This window comes from Notothenia rossii (assembly GCF_949606895.1).
Source record: "Notothenia rossii genome assembly, chromosome: 6".
Lineage (NCBI taxonomy): Eukaryota > Metazoa > Chordata > Actinopteri > Perciformes > Nototheniidae > Notothenia > Notothenia rossii.
The window spans coordinates 4,621,851-4,642,956 of record NC_136909.1 but is presented as its reverse complement, the minus strand read 5'-3'; the positions used below and the strand labels follow the sequence as shown (position 1 = coordinate 4,642,956).

General features: G+C 35.7%; 1 protein-coding gene across 2 annotated transcripts in view; it reads right to left on the bottom strand.

Moving 5' to 3' along the window:
- The window catches only part of ncaph (non-SMC condensin I complex, subunit H), a 34,620-nt gene continuing 13,514 nt past the window's right edge, over positions 1–21,106 (bottom strand). Inside the window, exons 10-17 of one of the 2 annotated variants that reach the window (XM_079690028.1) lie at positions 12,054–12,160; positions 9,620–9,739; positions 8,526–8,633; positions 8,024–8,149; positions 6,160–6,264; positions 4,267–4,343; positions 2,012–2,087; positions 1–355 (exon numbers count right to left, since the gene is read on the bottom strand). In XM_079690028.1, the coding sequence (XP_079546154.1) occupies positions 296–355; positions 2,012–2,087; positions 4,267–4,343; positions 6,160–6,264; positions 8,024–8,149; positions 8,526–8,633; positions 9,620–9,739; positions 12,054–12,160 (779 nt within the window). In that variant the 3' untranslated portion in view covers positions 1–295. The remainder of the gene's footprint in view (positions 356–2,011; positions 2,088–4,266; positions 4,344–6,159; positions 6,265–8,023; positions 8,150–8,525; positions 8,634–9,619; positions 9,740–12,053; positions 12,161–21,106) is intronic. The other variant, XM_079690027.1, reaches the window with a different exon arrangement.

The following is a 21,106-nucleotide window of genomic DNA, read 5'->3' as shown; positions in this document are numbered from 1 at the left end:
CGCATTTTTTTTAGAAAAAGGGTTTTATTCTTTTGAAAATATACATGTTGTGCTGTGGTTGAGAAGTTTAAACAATATACAGGCAGGATTAAGATGAAGAGTAAAGAATAAAAAAGGAAAAGGGAAATTCTCTTCAAAGGACGAGAAAGATTTCTTTATTTCACACTTTATTTGCTGGAGGACGAAGACAAACATTATAAAATCTAAAAAAAGCGAAAACCACAGAGATAGAACACGGTAAAGAGTAAAGGAGAGAAGGAAGAGGTAACATATTATTCCCATAACTCATTTCTCCTCAGCGGCCTTGTCTGATGATGATATCCGACATGTCATCCACCTTCACCAGCTCCAAATTCTGTGAAAAAGAGAAAGAATATTCCACATTTTAAACTACAATAAAGGAAATTAGTAGTTTACATTCTTCAATACATGGCCACACGTCTAATCCTAAAATGTCTCCTTGTACAATGTTTTAGTAAGCATGTTTGGAACCATTTCCCCGTTTTTTGTACAAGAAATGCCCCGTTATGTCTTTAAAGGTCCCATGTCATGGTTTTCCGGTTATTACCCGTCCCCCTGTGTGTTATGAAGGTTTTCATGCATGTAAACGGTCTGCAGAGTCAAAACCCTCAAAGTACACTCTGTAGCGAGTAAAACTCTAACACAGAAAAGACCTCCCCAAAACGCCTCGTTGGAGAAACGTCATTGTCCATTGTTTACTTCCTGGGTGCTGTGTCGTAGGAATGGCCGCAAATGGGCCAATCCGTGGAGCCGTTACGTTAAGCCCCCGCTGATTGGTCCAAATTGACCAATCCACGGACTTCTTCACACACACACACTCAGTGCAGGCAGCTCTGCTGATCTCCCCTCCCTGGCTGCAGGCTGATAACAGACAGTTGGGATCGGGGGGAAATTCTCTCTGCAGACCCATCCTCTCTGCAGACCCATTCTCTCCTCAGACCCATTCTCTCTGCAGACCCATTCTCTCTGCAGACCCATTCTCACTGCAGACCCATTCTCACTGCAGACCCATTCTCTCTGCAGACCCATTCTCACAGCGTTTATCAAACTTTCTCTTACTCAATATCAAGACACACTTATTGTTTTTACTTCGGCTGTGACTTTGTGTGTGCTCAGGGTGAGTTTGGCTGTGTTTCCCTAAACAAGGAAACCACACCTCCACGGAGCTCAGCGCGATTCACAACGTCCCGACCGATCGGAGCACACTGGGCTCACGGGGGGGGGGGGCTGCAACGAGCCGTTTAGTGGAGAAAGTCAATACTACTACACATAGTTTACAGAAATGTTGTATGCGAAACCAATGTGAGTTTGGAAAATTGCACAATATAAATCTATTCTAGTAGACCTCAACAATGGAATTATGATCAGTGGAAATGGCCATGACATGGGACCTTTAAAAGAAAATTAATAGCCGAATACTCTCCTGTATATTATAGCATTAGGGCAACAACTCCAATTACATGCACATTATTTACTCTCGCATTTCTTGTTTTCAGTCCAAACACCAAAAAGGCATTCCCTTAAATATGATATCAAACAGAACATTTTATTATATTAAGAAGCTAAAAACTGCATATTGCATAATAAGTGGGACCCAAACTGTCCCTCAGCCACATCATAGACTTTATGCATTACATTAATGATGAGTCTGGGTTTTCATTACACATATTTTATATCAATTCTACTTCAACCACATTCAATGTAAATACTGCTATATTTGTTTGTGTTATTATAGTTTTGTTAAAATTGTTTTCAATCTGTGTTTTTAATTCATGTTTACTTTTATGTACGCACCACGACACCAAGTCAAATTCCTCGTACGTGTTACCTACCTGGTGATAAACCTGTTTCTGATTCTGATAATAATAGATTACATTTGTGTAGCGCCTTTCAAGAGACCCAAGGTAGTGAACAAACACACACACACAAACAAACAAACAAATAAAGTAAAATTCTGATTAAATTCTGAATCTATAAAACAAAATGTCACCTTTTCGTTGGCGAGGTGGAGCAGAGCGACGAAGGCCAGCGGCACCGAGAGGTTCTGAGCCATGGTGTTCGGCAGTCTGGACAAAGAGAGAAGCATCATGCCTTTTACTGAATATTCATCATAGAGTACAAACATGGTGCCTTCGAGGACAATAAGAACAATCTGAAGATTAACAGATATTTTTTACAGTGTTTTCTTGGGTTTAAAAACAAATGACAGATGAGCAAAACCTGCAGGACTTTTGTCGTGCTCAAAATACAAAATGGAGTCTTCTATAGAGATGGGAGAAGTACTCAGATTGTGTACTTGATTAAAAGTAGAAGTACTCAGATCTTGTACTTGATTAAAAGTAGAAGTACTCAGATCTTGTACTTGATTAAAAGTAGAAGTACTCAGATCTTGTACTTGATTAAAAGTAGAAGTACTCAGATCTTGTACTTGATTAAAACGAAGCCCTTTCTCTGATGACCAGTACATTCTTGATCTTGGGTATCTGATGTATGACATGACCATATTCATTCCTAGGAATGTTTTCATTTCGTTTGAGGTCACAGCCAGATTTTCGTTTTCCTTTTTGGAGGGCATACAAGTTTGTATTAAACATATCATTGATCAGCTCTTCGGGAAATAGATGCATAAAGAACTCTACTGCTTCTGTTCCCTGCTTTCCACTGTCCTAAAAAAGGAGGCAAGTCTCCCTCAAACTGGTTGTCTCCTATTTTCCAGATGCTTGCTCTGGTAGGTGGCACTTCCTCAACTCCCTCAGCAGCGCTGTCAGTTTCATTAGCTCCTTTTTCTGGCAGTATTTCGTCATCACTGCCACAAACATCATCTTCACTCGAGTCAGATGGTATTTCCTCCACTATCTTGTAGGCCTTTCTATCACGGTCTGCTTTTGAGCACTATAAAATATAAAGATATACAAAATCTTAAAATGACATTATAATAACATAAGTATATTGATTTACGACCCAAAAAGATATTGCAAATGAAGTATTTTCAAGAACAGCAGCAGCAGTAACAGTATGAAATATATCCAGTGATGCATGACGTCCACTGTAGTGGACAGGTGGTTAATCATGATTTCCTCCCAACAGAAAATCAATACTTGGACAATTTATGAATGATATGATTCCTTAGTTGTTACTTGATGTCACCACATTTTTTATACCTGCAGGGGACGCTTTCCATAAAAGGATTGGCAAGATATAGATGGGTGACTTGGTCCATGTGGCTTTCTGTCGTCCATCTTGGTTTAGAGACATGTATCATGCACTTACACTGACTTTCCACTGAGGGGCAGTGTATGGGAGGATGCAATAGGGTCCTATGTAGTGGCTGATGGTGCAACTAAGCAAATAATGCATATAGAAGAAAACACCTTTTGAATAGCTGTCCCCTGTAGTGACCTCTATGCATGAAAGGGATTTCACTATTTGTGTTAATATTAACGTTTTGCTTTGTGCAATTTACTGAGTATAAATAATGGACAACACAATACCTTTTGTGTTTAGTATTTTTGCACTGAATGGAATACAAAGCTGATATTTTGTGAAAAAAGATAATAAAATATCAAATAACACCTATTCAGCGGGCGCTTCTGAATAATCATGACGGAAGTTTTCTTCATATTTACTGCCAGTTCTTACAGTGCTTTTTTACTACGTGCAGCTGTCATGAAACACATTTTTGAAAAACAACAAAAACAAAACAATGTAATTAAACCCCAAAATAGAAACACCAAGAACATTCTGTACACAAATCTTGTGTTACACAATACAAATATGTTATTTGTATTCATTTTCTTTATGTTGTTTTGAGTCAATGGGCACGAGCCTCTGTTAGCACACACGTCTTTTCTGTTTTTATTAATAAAACAAATAAAAAGATTCTTTAAGATTAGTGCTCCATTTGTGTGTTTTTTGCTACTTAGACACACTTATGATACTTACATTATATACAGATCCGTTGATGTTAATTACATTTGTTGATTCTATTTCACATCATTAATCCAAATCTGTAAAGTAAGTAAAGGTATTCAATAAATGTAGTGCAGTTAAAGTACACCATTTACCTCTGAACTGTAGTGGAGTAGAAGTACTAAGAGTAGCATAAAATGGGGATACTCAAGTAAAGTACCTCTAAATTGTACTAAAGTGCAGTACTTTTACTTCCCATCTCTGGTCTTCTATAACCAAGTAGAAACCCTGATCTCAAAATATTAAAATCTGTTAATCTGTTGCTCGTGTTCGTACCTCTGCAGCAGGATCTGTGTGGTCTGACTGAAAGCTTTCTCTCCAAACACTTCTGTTTTCTCCACAGCATCCGTCTCCTGCAGGGAACATCAATAAAACACACTGCATTACAAACAGAAACACACAGGTCAATCTCTCAAGTCTAGCACAAGAAGTGATGGATCAATAATCCCTTTTTCAGGGGAACAAATCTGACATTTTAAGGGGAAAGTGTGAATATTTTGAGGAAAACGTTTGAATGTTTTGAGAAAAAAGTTTAAATACTCTGAAAAAAAGTTTAAATATTTTGTGAAAAAAAGTTTGAATATTTAGAGGAAAAAGTTTGAAAATGTGTTTTTTTAAATTTATATATATTTTGTGAAAGAAGTTTAAATACTTTGAATGTAAATAGTTTGAATATTTTGGGGAAAAAGTTTGAATATTTTGAGGAAAAAGTTTCAATATTTTGAGAAAGAAGTTTGAAAATGTGTTTTTTTTAATTTATATATATTTTGTGAAAGAAGTTTAAATACTTTGAATGTAAATAGTTTGAATATTTTGGGGAAAAAGTTTGAATACTTTGAAAAAAGTTTGAATATTTTGAGGAAAAAGTTTGAATATTTTGAGAAAGAAGTTTAAATACTTTGTGAAAAAAAGTTTGAATATTTTGAGAAAGAAGTTTAAATATTTTGTGAAAAAAAGTTTAAATATTTTGTGAAAAAAAGTTTGAATATTTAGAGGAAAAAGTTTGAAAATGTGTTTTTTTAAATTTATATATATTTTGTGAAAGAAGTTTAAATACTTTGAATGTAAATAGTTTGAATATTTTGAGAAAGAAGTTTAAATACTTTGTGAAAAAAAGTTTGAATATTTTGAGAAAAAAGTTTGAAAACGTGTGAAAAAAAGTTTGAATATTTAGTGAAAAAAAGGCTGAATACTTTGGGAATATTTTGTGAAAAAAGTTTGAATATTTAGAGGAAAAAGTTTGAATATTTAGAGGAAAAAGTTTGAAAATGTGTTTTTTTAAATTTATATATATTTTGTGAAAGAAGTTTAAATACTTTGAATGTAAATAGTTTGAATATTTTGGGGAAAAAGTTTGAATATTTTGAGGAAAAAGTTTCAATATTTTGAGAAAGAAGTTTGAAAATGTGTTTTTTTAAATTTATATATATTTTGTGAAAGAAGTTTAAATACTTTGAATGTAAATAGTTTGAATATTTTGGGGAAAAAGTTTGAATACTTTGAAAAAAGTTTGAATATTTTGAGGAAAAAGTTTGAATATTTTGAGAAAGAAGTTTAAATACTTTGTGAAAAAAAGTTTGAATATTTTGAGAAAGAAGTTTAAATATTTTGTGAAAAAAGTTTGAATATTTAGAGGAAAAAGTTTGAAAATGTGTTTTTTAAAATTTATATATATTTTGTGAAAGAAGTTTAAATACTTTGAATGTAAATAGTTTGAATATTTTGAGGAACAAGTTTAAATACTTTGAAAAAAGTTTGAATATTTTGAGGAAAAAGTTTGAATATTTAGAGGAAAAAGTTTGAAAATGTGTTTTTTTAAATACTTTGTGAATTTTTAAAAAAATATTTTGTTAAAGAAGTTTAAATACTTTGAATGTAAATAGTTTAAATATTTTGAGGAAACATTTTGAGAAAAAAAGTTTGAAAATGTGTGAAAAAAAGTTTTAATATTTTGTGAGAAAAGTTTTAATGTTGTATGTTTAAATAATTTGAGGAAAAAGTTTAAATTCTCTGAAAAAAAATCTAAAAATGTCCAGAAATGTTAAGGAAAAAGTTTGACTACTTTGTGAAAAAAGTTGGAATATTTCGAAGAAAGAAGTTAGAATACTTTGATCAAAACATTTGAATGTCTACACCTGAAGACGCAAAGTAAACCTTAGTGTTTTTCACCTGCTTGTCGGGGCTCTCGGTCAGGAGGCTCCACATGCCGCTCTTCAGTCTCTTCATGTCCATCTTCTTCGCCGTTTTAGCGTAATTGATCTCTATCTTGTTGACCTGAAATACAGAAAGCAAACATTTAACTACGAGTAAGATAAGAGACCAGAAGCACCGTATTGATCCCAATTTGGAAATGTTTGTGTTGCAGCAGCATAAAGACAATGCACAAAAAAAAGACTAGAAATAAACAAGAAAGTAGAAAATATACATGTTGAATTTACAAGAAAATATAAAGCAAGTTATTATATATACATAATATGTGACAGATGGAATATTAAATATTAAACTGAATATGTGAAGTGTACATTGTGATTTTAAGGGCGGGGACATGTATATCACAATACTTTTTTTATGGGGTTTCAACAACATTACATTTAATTATTTTCCTAGATTTTACAGATCAAGGTAATTTTTGCTATAAAAGGACGATTTCATTATTTTTAATATATTATTATTATATTATGAGAGCTTTTTCAAGGCAAGTGTAGCAAAAAAAAAAAAACTTTACATGACCCATAGATGAGAGTAACACCTACGTCACTTCCGGGCGAAAAGCATGGCCCCGCCCACTTTAGGGGCAAAACAACGCTGTCATTTGAACGGCGGTCAATTCAGAAATTCTGAAGTTTTTGCCAATCCGATCAGAAATGTAAGAAAAACGTGGATTTTTGGATCTTCAAAGAGTCGATTACGATGGCCAGACAGGCAAACAATTACATTAAATCATTTGAAATCGACGAACAAGCTGCTGTGTCGTTGATTGCTCCTCACACATTAAAACAAATCCAGAGTTCAGTGTTTCTGTACTTCCTCTAAGAAGAAAGGACAGTAACAGAAGTGCTCTGAGGCTTCAGGCTCGATCGCCGTTCAAATGACAGCGTTGGTTGATTTCCCCAGAAAGTGGGCGGGGCCGTAAAGTGACGTAGATGTTACTCTCATCTATGGACATCGATCGCCTACTGCTATATTTAACCATATATCGAGCCCGATCGTCGATTTCCAACGATTGAATGTAATTGTTTGCCGATCGGCCATCGTAATCGGGCGGTTTGAAGATCCACAAATCCACGTTTTTCTTACATTTCTGATCGGATTGGCAAAAACTTCTGAATCTGCATTGACCGCCGTTCAAATGACAGCGTTATTTTCCCCCAAAAGTGGGCGGGGCCGTAATTTTCGCCCGCAAGTGTTACTCATGTATTGTGTGTTTTTTTTTAACTTACAAGATATTGTTGTTCTCTATAAAATTCATCACAAACTTTAAAAGGATTTCAAAGATGTCCTAAAATATTGGGGACGGTATTACGTTATACAATATAAAGATAACACCTATTTGAACTAAATGCACACGAGTTTAAGGGATCATATTTTTATTTTTAAACAGGCATGTGTTTATTGGCTACAAATAGGAGAAAGTGTGTATAAAGAAATGTTCTATGTGTAGCCTGCCTAATATTGCAGTGTAATTGTAAATGCTATGATTGCACTCACATCTGCACACTAATGTAAATATACGTAACATGTTCAAACAAATGCTCAACTATTTACTGTGACATCTTGTTTCAATAGTGACTTTTTCTGTGCTGTATTATTATTATTGTAATTTGTATTCTACTTTTATCTTTACATTGTGTGAATCCTGTTTTTAACTCTGACACTGTTGCTGCTATAAACATCTGAATTTCCCCAAGGGGATAAATAAAGCTCCATCTTATCTGATCCGTTCTCTGAGATAATTCCACTGAAGTATAATTAGATTTTTGTGTCGTAAAGATATTATTAAAACATCTTTTGAGCATTAAAGCCTGGCACTGACCCGATACGGCTCCGGCACCAAATCCTGCTCCCCGTAGGTGGTGATGTCCCCCTGAGAGGGGGGGGGCAAGCTTTCTGCTGAAGGGTCGTCTGCAAACCCTTCAGCGTCATCATCACTGTCTCCACCCTGCAGAGGAAGACGGACACACACGGACACACACGGACACACACGGACACACACGGACACACACACTTAGACCTGTTGCAGAGGCAAAGTTAGATTTTGGACGTTGTTACATTTTCAGAATGTTTTTGGGGACATTTTAAGGAAAAAGTTTGAATATTTTGTGAAATAAAGTTCAAATAATTGGAGGAAAAAGTTGTTACATTTTCAGAAAAGAATGTTGAACATTTTAAGGGAAAAGTTAGAATATTTTAAGAAAAATTCCGAAAATGTTGAGAGAGAAAAATTCCTAATATTTTTGAGAATAAATTCTGAATATTTTTGAGAAAAAAATCAGAGAGGTAAAGTTAGGTTTTTGGATATAAGAAGCCGTTCAGACCTGGAGACCTGGACAGAAGTTGGCCGTGTCGTTGGCGTTGTCGTAGTCGTAATCTCCGATTCCTTCTCCCAGCTCTCCTGACAGCCTCTTCTGGCCCTCCTGAGCCAACTATAGAGACATTATATATTATATATACATATTAACTATAGAGACAAAAACTAGATATCAAAATACAAAAACATGAGACCTGAAGTATATTTAGATCCTGTTGTATTTTTGACTTTTTATTTTAATTATCCAGAATATTGTATTTTTTGTTGTTGATATTTCATATATCATATTTTTAATTCTTAATTCTCTTTTCGACTTTTTAAAGTATTTTAAGTATTGTATTATAAAGTCTGATCATTAAAGTATCTATCTATCCATCCATCCATCCATCTATCTATCTATCTATCTATCTATCCATCCATCCATCTATCCATCCATCTATCTATCTATCTATCCATCCATCCATCTATCCATCCATCTATCTATCCATCCATCTATACATCCATCCATCTATACATCCATCCATCTATCTATCTATCCATCCATCTATCCATCTATCTATACATCCATCCATCTATACATCCATCCATCTATCCATCTATCCATCCATCCATCTATCCATCCATCTATCTATACATCTATCCATTTATCCATCCATCTATCCATCCATCCATCCATCCATTTATCCATCCATCTATCCATCCATCCATCTATCCATTTATCCATCCATCTATCCATCCATCTATCCATCCATCTATCCATCCATCTATCCATCTATCCATCTATCCATCCATCTATCCATCTATCCATCCATCTATCCATCTATCCATCCATCTATCCATCCATCTATCCATCCATCCATCCATCTATCCATCTATCCATCTATCCATCCATCTATCCAGTTACAGATACTCAGGGCTCATTACATGTAAACTGTAGCATGTATAAACTTTCTGTTACCATTAGAATTATGCAACATTTTTGCAGATATTTACTTGGACTTAATCGATGAATAACGTCAAGCTTCAGCCAACAGTTGACTGTATTTCTGAAGGGGATGTGTGTGTGTTTTATTGCGTGTCGACCTTTGACCTTTCACTCACCGAGCTGGAGGGCTTGAGGTTGAGCTGGGACAGGCGCTCTGGGGGAAACTGGAAGTCTGCGGGCAGAGTGGTCTTCTTGTTGCTCACACTGAGGGCAGACTTACTGATGGTGGTGGCCGCCTGAGAAGAGAGGAAGGAGGACATGTGAGATTGGATAACATTTAAAAAACGTCCCTATGATCTAGGAATCCTCGTCGGGAAGAAGCTGTAGCAGGATCAGCTTTAAAGATAGAGTGGAGATACTGGTATCATATGAAACGAGAGCAGTGTTTCTCAAACTTTTTCATACCAAGGACCACGAGACCAATAATAAAAAAACACACGGACCACCGAACTCCCCAAATATCCAAAAACAATAGGCCTGCTTACTAGGGTTGCCAGAAACTGACCATGATCAAAATCGATTATTCGGCAGCCCTGGCGAATAATAATCGATTATTCGACCGCCCCCCCGCGGGACAGAAAGAAAAACTCAGACAAAAGGAATTCCGTTGTTTTCTTTACTGGAACATGTTTAACAGTACAAACAAAATAAACGAAAAATAAACCAACATCAACATGATGCAGCTCCTTGAACTCTTTCTACCTGCTGTTTTGTTCATCTTTAGTCGCACGTGTGAGGGGGGGGGTGGGGGTGGGGGCGGGGTCGGTGTTTAGCGTGCTGCAGCAGCAGTCTGCTCTGCACGCAGGCTTTCTCCAAGTTTACAGTAAAACAAACTGGTGGTGTGACCAATGGCCATTTACAATTATTAATACTGTTATTACTATTATTAGTATTTGTCTATATTTTGGTTGAAGCTAAGCCAGAAAAAAAAAAAACATAAATCATAATAAAAAATATATATAAATAAAATCGATTTTTAAAAATACTATTCGATTACGGAGACTGTAACGAATATTCGAATAATCACTGGCATCCCTACTGCTTACCACTCCAACAGTTTATAACAAATTACAGCCTAACCTTCTCTGCATCGCCTCGTTCACACATTAAATCAACAACACAAACACCTACAGATTCTACAAGTATTTTGTTCATATGCAATTTAAAATGATCAGGTTTTACACCTCATGTGAAATAGAGACATTTATGTCCGAAGATCTTTGGCTACTGAGAGATATGCAAAATGCACCGCTTTTAGGTAGACCCTCCAGAAAAACGGGATTCTGCGATCACAGAATTTACCGCATCATCACCAAAATGGCGCAGATTTTTAAAAAGCCGCATATTTATCAAAAGGCCGCATAATCCCCGCATTTTTCCACACAAAGTTGAGGGGGAAAAAAAGTTAACTCGTCTTGACGTGACGTCATCAGCTCGCGCATCACAGAATGTAAACAACACTGTATAGAGTGAACGTGTGGAGCTCACACGATAGAGAAAACACCAAGATGAAAACATCTAATCCATTTACCGACGAACATTTCTACTAAAGACCGGGCAAAAAGTGGGGGGAAACTATTCTGCACCCCGTGCAACTGTGTGTTGGAGCATAAGAGAACATCGACGGTGAAGACCCACTTTGATTCATTCAAACATTCGAAAATGCTTTCTGCTGCTGTGGACAAGAAAGCCAAACAACTCACGTTCACCGAGGCATCAACCTCCAAAACCCTTTAGAGGGCTACAAGAAACGAGGTGAGTAGACTACAAGATTGAAGCTGGTCAGATAACGAACGAGTAAATGAAAACAGAATGAGGCGGAGAAGTGTGTGTGTGTGTGTGTGGGGGGGGGTTTGTGTGTGTGTGTGTGTGTGTGTGTGTGTGTGTGTGTGTGTGTGTGTGTGTGTGTGAGATTAAAATAGCCCAATTGCTTTTAAAATATATAAACATTGAATGTGTTTAATTGAATAGTAAAGGGGTTTAACGTTAGTGGCAGGTTGTGTGTGTGAGAGAATAAATAAGACGGCCCAATATTTAAAAAAATTGTTATTCTTTTTTCCCGCATATTTAGCAACTTCCCGCAATTTCACCGCATAAGATCACATAAAAACCCGCATGTTTAATCACATAATCAAGGATTTTAGCCCGCGTTTTTCTGGAGGGTCTAATTAGTACGACACAAACCTCCGCTGTGGATTTTCTAAATAGAAAATACAGTAAAACTATGGTTGCAGTCCCAAGTTTAAAATGAATTCAACGATAAACACAAGTTCATTATTTACAGTGTTCCATTTATTTAGCATTGTTCACCTATACGAGTCACTTTTAAACTATTTGAAAAACACTTTGAATGTATTATTTATTTAAAATGTGACATTTGACCAATATACTCACAGACCACACTTTGAGAAACACTAAACTAGATGGTGGCAGGAGGCTAAATACAGCTACAAATTACACAGGGGGGTTTCTGCATACTGAGATCTCTCCCTACAACACTCAAATGTAATCCCACAATGCAACAGTGAATATATATTTTGTGTCTCTTACTCTGGTGGTGCGGAAGAACGGGTCGAAGTTGACGTCATCATTGAAGTCGATCTCCAACGGCTTCCTAGGTTTCCTTTTACGCGGCTCCTTGTCGGGCATATGGTCCACTGCAAAAGATAAAGTACATTTAAAAAAAAAAAATACAGAAAGGTGGTTTCTACTTCTTACATGTTGAACTCAAATACCTGTACTTTCTACTTCTTACATGTTGAACACAAATACCTGTACTTTCTACTTCTTACATGTTGAACCCAAATACCTGTACTTTCTACTTCTCACATGTTGAACCCAAATACCTGTACTTTCTACTTCTTACATGTTGAACTCAAATACCTGTACTTTCTACTTCTTACATGTTGAACTCAAATACCTGAACTTTCTACTTCTTACATGTTGAACCCAAATACCTGTACTTTCTACTTCTTACATGTTGAACCCAAATACCTGTACTTTCTACTTCTTACATGTTGAACCCAAATACCTGTACTTTCTACTTCTTACATGTTGAACTCAAATACCTGTACTTTCTACTTCTTACATGTTGAACTCAAATACCTGTACTTTCTACTTCTTACATGTTGAACCCAAATACCTGTACTTTCTACTTCTTACATGTTGAACCCAAATACCTGTACTTTCTACTTCTTACATGTTGAACTCAAATACCTGTACTTTCTACTTCTTACATTTTGAACACAAATACCTGTACTTTCTACTTCTTACATGTTGAACACAAATACCTGTACTTTCTACTTCTTACATGTTGAACACAAATACCTGTACTTTCTACTTCTCACATGTTGAACACAAATACCTGTACTTTCTACTTCTTACATTTTGAACTCAAATACCTGTACTTTCTACTTCTTACATGTTGAACACAAATACCTGTACTTTCTACTTCTCACATGTTGAACACAAATACCTGTACTTTCTACTTCTTACATTTTGAACTCAAATACCTGTACTTTCTACTTCTTACATGTTGAACTGAAGGATTATTTGAATTATTTGAAGGATTAAAGTAACGGGGTATGACAGGAAAGTAAAATCTGGTATATTCATTTTGGTGTCACCTTATATATGTTCATGTGTGTTAAATTTGAAGGGACAAAGTATCCTTTCCTCCCCCAATATATTGAGGTGAATTCTGTGTGTTTAGAGAAGGATGGGAGCAGGGGACCTCCTTATTTGGGAATAAGACCAAGGCTCTGGAATGCTTCCCTCGTAAAAGAAGGGGGGTGCGTGACACAATCTTGTAGCAGATGTGTATGTGTTTTCATTGAAGTAAATATAAATGCTACATGATTACTGGTCAACTATACCTCTGTTCTTATTCTTTCATGTGTGGGTACTAAATGGCTACAAACATTGTGGAGAAATTAGCTTAAACATCTTTTATTACTCTATATGAAATGGAAGCAGTTTTTATGACAGGGACGAGAGAGCTGGAGGAGGGTAGCACATTCCGAAGAGGTTCAGCATGTCAATTGTCAGGGGAATCGACTTGTTTTCAATAGATGTGTGTGGTTAGTTACTTTGTATTAATAATAACAGTATGTGTAAAGGAAGCTGGAAATATACAATGTGAAACCTTTTATTTGAAGTAAAGATGTGAACAATAGCTCAAACAAATGGAGGGGCTATAGGTAAGCCTGTGAGAAGTTTGACTATTTGAAAAGCATCTCTACTACTGCTTAAGAGCATAGGTAACGGGTTCCTCGTTATTATTGATATGAAAGTAATTAACATGTATTACGTATATTTAGCCAACTATAACAACTATATCTTAAAACATACTTTTAACTTGTGTGTGGTAACCTGAAGGGCCATAAACGGGGTGGGGGGATGGACCCAGGGACAAAGGGCCATAAACGGGGTGGGGGGCTGGCTACAAGATGTGAGCGGGGTTTCTTCTGCTGTGTCGCACTGATTGGGTACGACAGGCCATGTCTTGGTCTCTGCCAATAAGATGACCTCGGGGGAAAAGCCCGCTCACACCCCCTCCTGTGGTTTTAGTATGAAACACTGTGTTTTCTCGGGGTTCATTCTCTTTTTCTTCAGGCTGACCAGGAGGGTAGGACAGAGAAGGAGCAGGAAGTACTTCCTTTGTCTTTGTGTTTGTATGTGTATTTTGGGCTGTTACTGTATATCATTAAAGCAAGATTATTGTTTAACTTGTATTCTGGTGTTTCTTAATCCCTTCCTTTTCTACAAACTCACCCAGCTTAGCAAACGACACGCGGAGACGAGGTTGGTTCTCAACATCCTCCAAATCTCCAACAGAACTCAAATACCTGTACTTTCTACTTCTTACATGTTGAACTCAAATACCTGTACTTTCTACTTCTTACATGTTGAACTCAAATACCTGTACTTTCTACTTCTTACATTTTGAACACAAATACCTGTACTTTCTACTTCTTACATTTTGAACACAAATACCTGTACTTTCTACTTCTTACATGTTGAACCCAAATACCTGTACTTTCTACTTCTTACATGTTGAACCCAAATACCTGTACTTTCTACTTCTTACATGTTGAACCCAAATACCTGTACTTTCTACTTCTTACATGTTGAACCCAAATACCTGGACTTTCTACTTCTTACATTTTGAACACAAATACCTGTACTTTCTACTTCTTACATGTTGAACACAAATACCTGTACTTTCTACTTCTTACATGTTGAACCCAAATACCTGTACTTTCTACTTCTTACATTTTGAACACAAATACCTGTACTTTCTACTTCTTACATGTTGAACACAAATACCTGTACTTTCTACTTCTTACATGTTGAACCCAAATACCTGTACTTTCTACTTCTTACATGTTGAACACAAATACCTGTACTTTCTACTTCTTACATGTTGAACTCAAATACCTGTACTTTCTACTTCTTACATGTTGAACCCAAATACCTGTACTTTCTACTTCTTACATGTTGAACTCAAATACCTGTACTTTCTACTTCTTACATGTTGAACCCAAATACCTGTACTTTCTACTTCTTACATGTTGAACTCAAATACCTGTACTTTCTACTTCTTACATTTTGAACACAAATACCTGTACTTTCTACTTCTCACATGTTGAACACAAATACCTGTACTTTCTACTTCTTACATGTTGAACACAAATACCTGTACTTTCTACTTCTTACATGTTGAACACAAATACCTGTACTTTCTACTTCTTACATTTTGAACCCAAATACCTGTACTTTCTACTTCTTACATGTTGAACACAAATACCTGTACTTTCTACTTCTTACATGTTGAACACAAATACCTGTACTTTCTACTTCTTACATGTTGAACACAAATACCTGTACTTTCTACTTCTTACATGTTGAACCCAAATACCTGTACTTTCTACTTCTTACATGTTGAACTCAAATACCTGTACTTTCTACTTCTTACATGTTGAACCCAAATACCTGTACTTTCTACTTCTTACATGTTGAACACAAATACCTGTACTTTCTACTTCTTACATGTTGAACTCAAATACCTGTACTTTCTACTTCTTACATATTGAACACTAATACCTGTACTTTCTACTTCTTACATGTTGAACACTAATACCTGTACTTTCTACTTCTTACATGTTGAACCCAAATACCTGTACTTTCTACTTCTTACATGTTGAACACAAATACCTGTACTTTCTACTTCTTACATGTTGAACTCAAATACCTGTACTTTCTACTTCTTACATGTTGAACACTAATACCTGTACTTTCTACTTCTTACATGTTGAACACTAATACCTGTACTTTCTACTTCTTACATGTTGAACACAAATACCTGTACTTTCTACTTCTCACATGTTGAACTCAAATACCTGTACTTTCTACTTCTCACATGTTGAACTCAAATACCTGTACTTTCTACTTCTCACATGTTGAACACAAATACCTGTACTTTCTACTTCTCACATGTTGAACACAAATACCTGTACTTTCTACTTCTCACATGTTGAACTCAAATACCTGTACTTTCTACTTCTTACATGTTGAACACAAATACCTGTACTTTCTACTTCTTACATGTTGAACACTAATACCTGTACTTTCTACTTCTCACATGTTGAACTCAAATACCTGTACTTTCTACTTCTCACATGTTGAACTCAAATACCTGTACTTTCTACTTCTTACATGTTGAACACAAATACCTGTACTTTCTACTTCTCACATGTTGAACTCAAATACCTGTACTTTCTACTTCTCACATGTTGAACTCAAATACCTGTACTTTCTACTTCTCACATGTTGAACACAAATACCTGTACTTTCTACTTCTCACATGTTGAACACAAATACCTGTACTTTCTACTTCTCACATGTTGAACTCAAATACCTGTACTTTCTACTTCTTACATGTTGAACTCAAATACCTGTACTTTCTACTTCTTACATGTTGAACACAAATACCTGTACTTTCTACTTCTTACATGTTGAACTCAAATACCTGTACTTTCTACTTCTTACATGTTGAACTCAAATACCTGTACTTTCTACTTCTTACATTTTGAACACAAATACCTGTACTTTCTACTTCTTACATGTTGAACCCAAATACCTGTACTTTCTACTTCTTACATGTTGAACTCAAATACCTGTACTTTCTACTTCTCACATGTTGAACACAAATACCTGTACTTTCTACTTCTTACATGTTGAACTCAAATACCTGTACTTTCTACTTCTCACATGTTGAACACAAATACCTGTACTTTCTACTTCTTACATGTTGAACTCAAATACCTGTACTTTCTACTTCTTACATGTTGAACTCAAATACCTGTACTTTCTACTTCTTACATTTTGAACACAAATACCTGTACTTTCTACTTCTTACATGTTGAACTCAAATACCTGTACTTTCTACTTCTTACATGTTGAACTCAAATACCTGTACTTTCTACTTCTTACATGTTGAACACAAATACCTGTACTTTCTACTTCTTACATGTTGAACTCAAATACCTGTACTTTCTACTTCTTACATTTTGAACACAAATACCTGTACTTTCTACTTCTTACATGTTGAACTCAAATACCTGTACTTTCTACTTCTTACATGTTGAAATCAAATACCTGTACTTTCTACTTCTTACATGTTGAACACAAATACCTGTACTTTCTACTTCTTACATTTTGAACACAAATACCTGTACTTTCTACTTCTTACATGTTGAACTCAAATACCTGTACTTTCTACTTCTCACATGTTGAACCCAAATACCTGTACTTTCTACTTCTTACATGTTGAACTCAAATACCTGTACTTTCTACTTCTTACATGTTGAACCCAAATACCTGTACTTTCTACTTCTTACATGTTGAACACAAATACCTGTACTTTCTACTTCTTACATGTTGAACCCAAATACCTGTACTTTCTACTTCTTACATGTTGAACACAAATACCTGTACTTTCTACTTCTTACATGTTGAACTCAAATACCTGTACTTTCTACTTCTTACATGTTGAACCCAAATACCTGTACTTTCTACTTCTTACATGTTGAACTCAAATACCTGTACTTTCTACTTCTTACATGTTGAACACTAATACCTGTACTTTCTACTTCTTACATGTTGAACTCAAATACCTGTACTTTCTACTTCTTACATGTTGAACTCAAATACCTGTACTTTCTACTTCTTACATTTTGAACTCAAATACCTGTACTTTCTACTTCTTACATGTTGAACACAAATACCTGTACTTTCTACTTCTTACATTTTGAACTCAAATACCTGTACTTTCTACTTCTTACATGTTGAACACAAATACCTGTACTTTCTACTTCTTACATTTTGAACTCAAATACCTGTACTTTCTACTTCTTACATGTTGAACACAAATACCTGTACTTTCTACTTCTTACATTTTGAACTCAAATACCTGTACTTTCTACTTCTTACATGTTGAACTGAAGGATTATTTGAATTATTTGAAGGATTAAAGTAACGGGGTATGACAGGAAAGTAAAATCTGGTATATTCATTTTGGTGTCACCTTATATATGTTCATGTGTGTTAAATTTGAAGGGACAAAGTATCTTTTCCTCTCCCAATATATTGAGGTGAATTCTGTGTGTTTAGAGAAGGATTGGAGCAGGAGATCTCCATATTTGGGAATAGTGCCAGACGCTGGAATGCTTCCCTCGTAAAAGAAGGGGGGTGCGTGACACAATCTTGTAGCAGATGTGTATGTGTTTTCATTGAAGTAAATATAAATGCTACATGATTACTGGTCAACTATACCTCTGTTCTTATTCTTTCATGTGTGGGTACTAAATGGCTACAAACATTGTGGAGAAATTAGCTTAAACATCTTTTATTACTCTATATGAAATGGAAGCAGTTTTTATGACAGGGACGAGAGAGGTGGGGGAGGGAGCGCATTCCGAAGAGGTTCAGCATGTCAATTGTCAGGGGAATCGACTTGTTTTCAATAGAGGTGTGTGGTTAGTTACTTTGTGTTAATAATAGCAGTATGTGTAAAGGAAGCTGAAAATATGCAATGTGAAACCTTTTATTTGAAGTAAAGATGTGAACAATAGCTCAAACAAATGGAGGGGCTATAGGTAAGCCTGTGAGAAGTTTGACTATTTGAAAAGCATCTCTAATACTGCTTAAGAGCATAGGTAACGGGTTCCTCGTTATTATTGATATGAAAGTAATTAACATGTATTACGTATATTTAGCCAACTATAACAACTATATCTTAAAACATACTTTTAACTTGTGTGTGGTAACCTGAAGGGCCATAAACGGGGTGGGGGGATGGACCCAGGGACAAAGGGCCATAAACGGGGTGGGGGGCTGGCTACAAGATGTGAGCGGGGTTTCTTCTGCTGTGTCGCACTGATTGGGTACGACAGGCCATGTCTTGGTCTCTGCCAATAAGATGACCTCGGGGGAAAAGCCCGCTCACACCCCCTCCTGTGTTTTTAGTATGAAACACTGTGTTTTCTCGGGGTTCATTCTCTTTTTCTTCAGGCTGACCAGGAGGGTAGGACAGAGAAGGAGCAGGAAGTACTTCCTTTGTCTTTGTGTTTGTATGTGTATTTTGGGCTGTTACTGTATATCATTAAAGCAAGATTATTGTTTAACTTGTATTCTGGTGTTTCTTAATCCCTTCCTTTTCTACGAACTCACCCAGCTTAGCAAACGACACGCGGAGACGAGGTTGGTTCTCAACATCCTCCAAATCTCCAACAGAACTCAAATACCTGTACTTTCTACTTCTTACATGTTGAACTCAAATACCTGTACTTTCTACTTCTTACATGTTGAACTCAAATACCTGTACTTTCTACTTCTTACATTTTGAACACAAATACCTGTACTTTCTACTTCTTACATTTTGAACACAAATACCTGTACTTTCTACTTCTTACATGTTGAACCCAAATACCTGTACTTTCTACTTCTTACATGTTGAACCCAAATACCTGTACTTTCTACTTCTTACATGTTGAACCCAAATACCTGTACTTTCTACTTCTTACATGTTGAACCCAAATACCTGTACTTTCTACTTCTTACATTTTGAACACAAATACCTGTACTTTCTACTTCTTACATGTTGAACACAAATACCTGTACTTTCTACTTCTTACATGTTGAACCCAAATACCTGTACTTTCTACTTCTTACATTTTGAACACAAATACCTGTACTTTCTACTTCTTACATGTTGAACACAAATACCTGTACTTTCTACTTCTTACATGTTGAACCCAAATACCTGTACTTTCTACTTCTTACATGTTGAACACAAATACCTGTACTTTCTACTTCTTACATGTTGAACTCAAATACCTGTACTTTCTACTTCTTACATGTTGAACCCAAATACCTGTACTTTCTACTTCTTACATTTTGAACACAAATACCTGTACTTTCTACTTCTCACATGTTGAACACAAATACCTGTACTTTCTACTTCTTACATGTTGAACCCAAATACCTGTACTTTCTACTTCTTACATGTTGAACACAAATACCTGTACTTTCTACTTCTTACATGTTGAACACAAATACCTGTACTTTCTACTTCTTACATTTTGAACCCAAATACCTGTACTTTCTACTTCTTACATGTTGAACACAAATACCTGTACTTTCTACTTCTTACATGTTGAACACAAATACCTGTACTTTCTACTTCTTACATGTTGAACACAAATACCTGTACTTTCTACTTCTTACATGTTGAACCCAAATACCTGTACTTTCTACTTCTCACATGTTGAACTCAAATACCTGTACTTTCTACTTCTTACATGTTGAACTCAAATACCTGTACTTTCTACTTCTTACATGTTGAACTCAAATACCTGTACTTTCTACTTCTTACATGTTGAACCCAAATACCTGTACTTTCTACTTCTTACATGTTGAACACAAATACCTGTACTTTCTACTTCTTACATGTTGAACCCAAATACCTGTACTTTCTACTTCTTACATGTTGAACACAAATACCTGTACTTTGTACTTCTTACATGTTGAACTCAAATACCTGTACTTTCTACTTCTTACATATTGAACACTAATACCTGTACTTTCTACTTCTTACATGTTGAACTCAAATACCTGTACTTTCTACTTCTTACATGTTGAACACTAATACCTGTACTTTCTACTTCTTACATGTTGAACACAAATACCTGTACTTTCTACTTCTTACATGTTGAACTCAAATACCTGTACTTTCTACTTCTTACATGTTGAACACAAATACCTGTACTTTCTACTTCTCACATGTTGAACACAAATACCTGTACTTTCTACTTCTTACATGTTGAACCCAAATACCTGTACTTTCTACTTCTTACATGTTGAACTCAAATACCTGTACTTTCTACTTCTTACATGTTGAACTCAAATACCTGTACTTTCTACTTCTTACATGTTGAACCCAAATACCTGTACTTTCTACTTCTTACATGTTGAACTCAAATACCTGTACTTTCTACTTCTTACATGTTGAACTCAAATACCTGTACTTTCTACTTCTTACA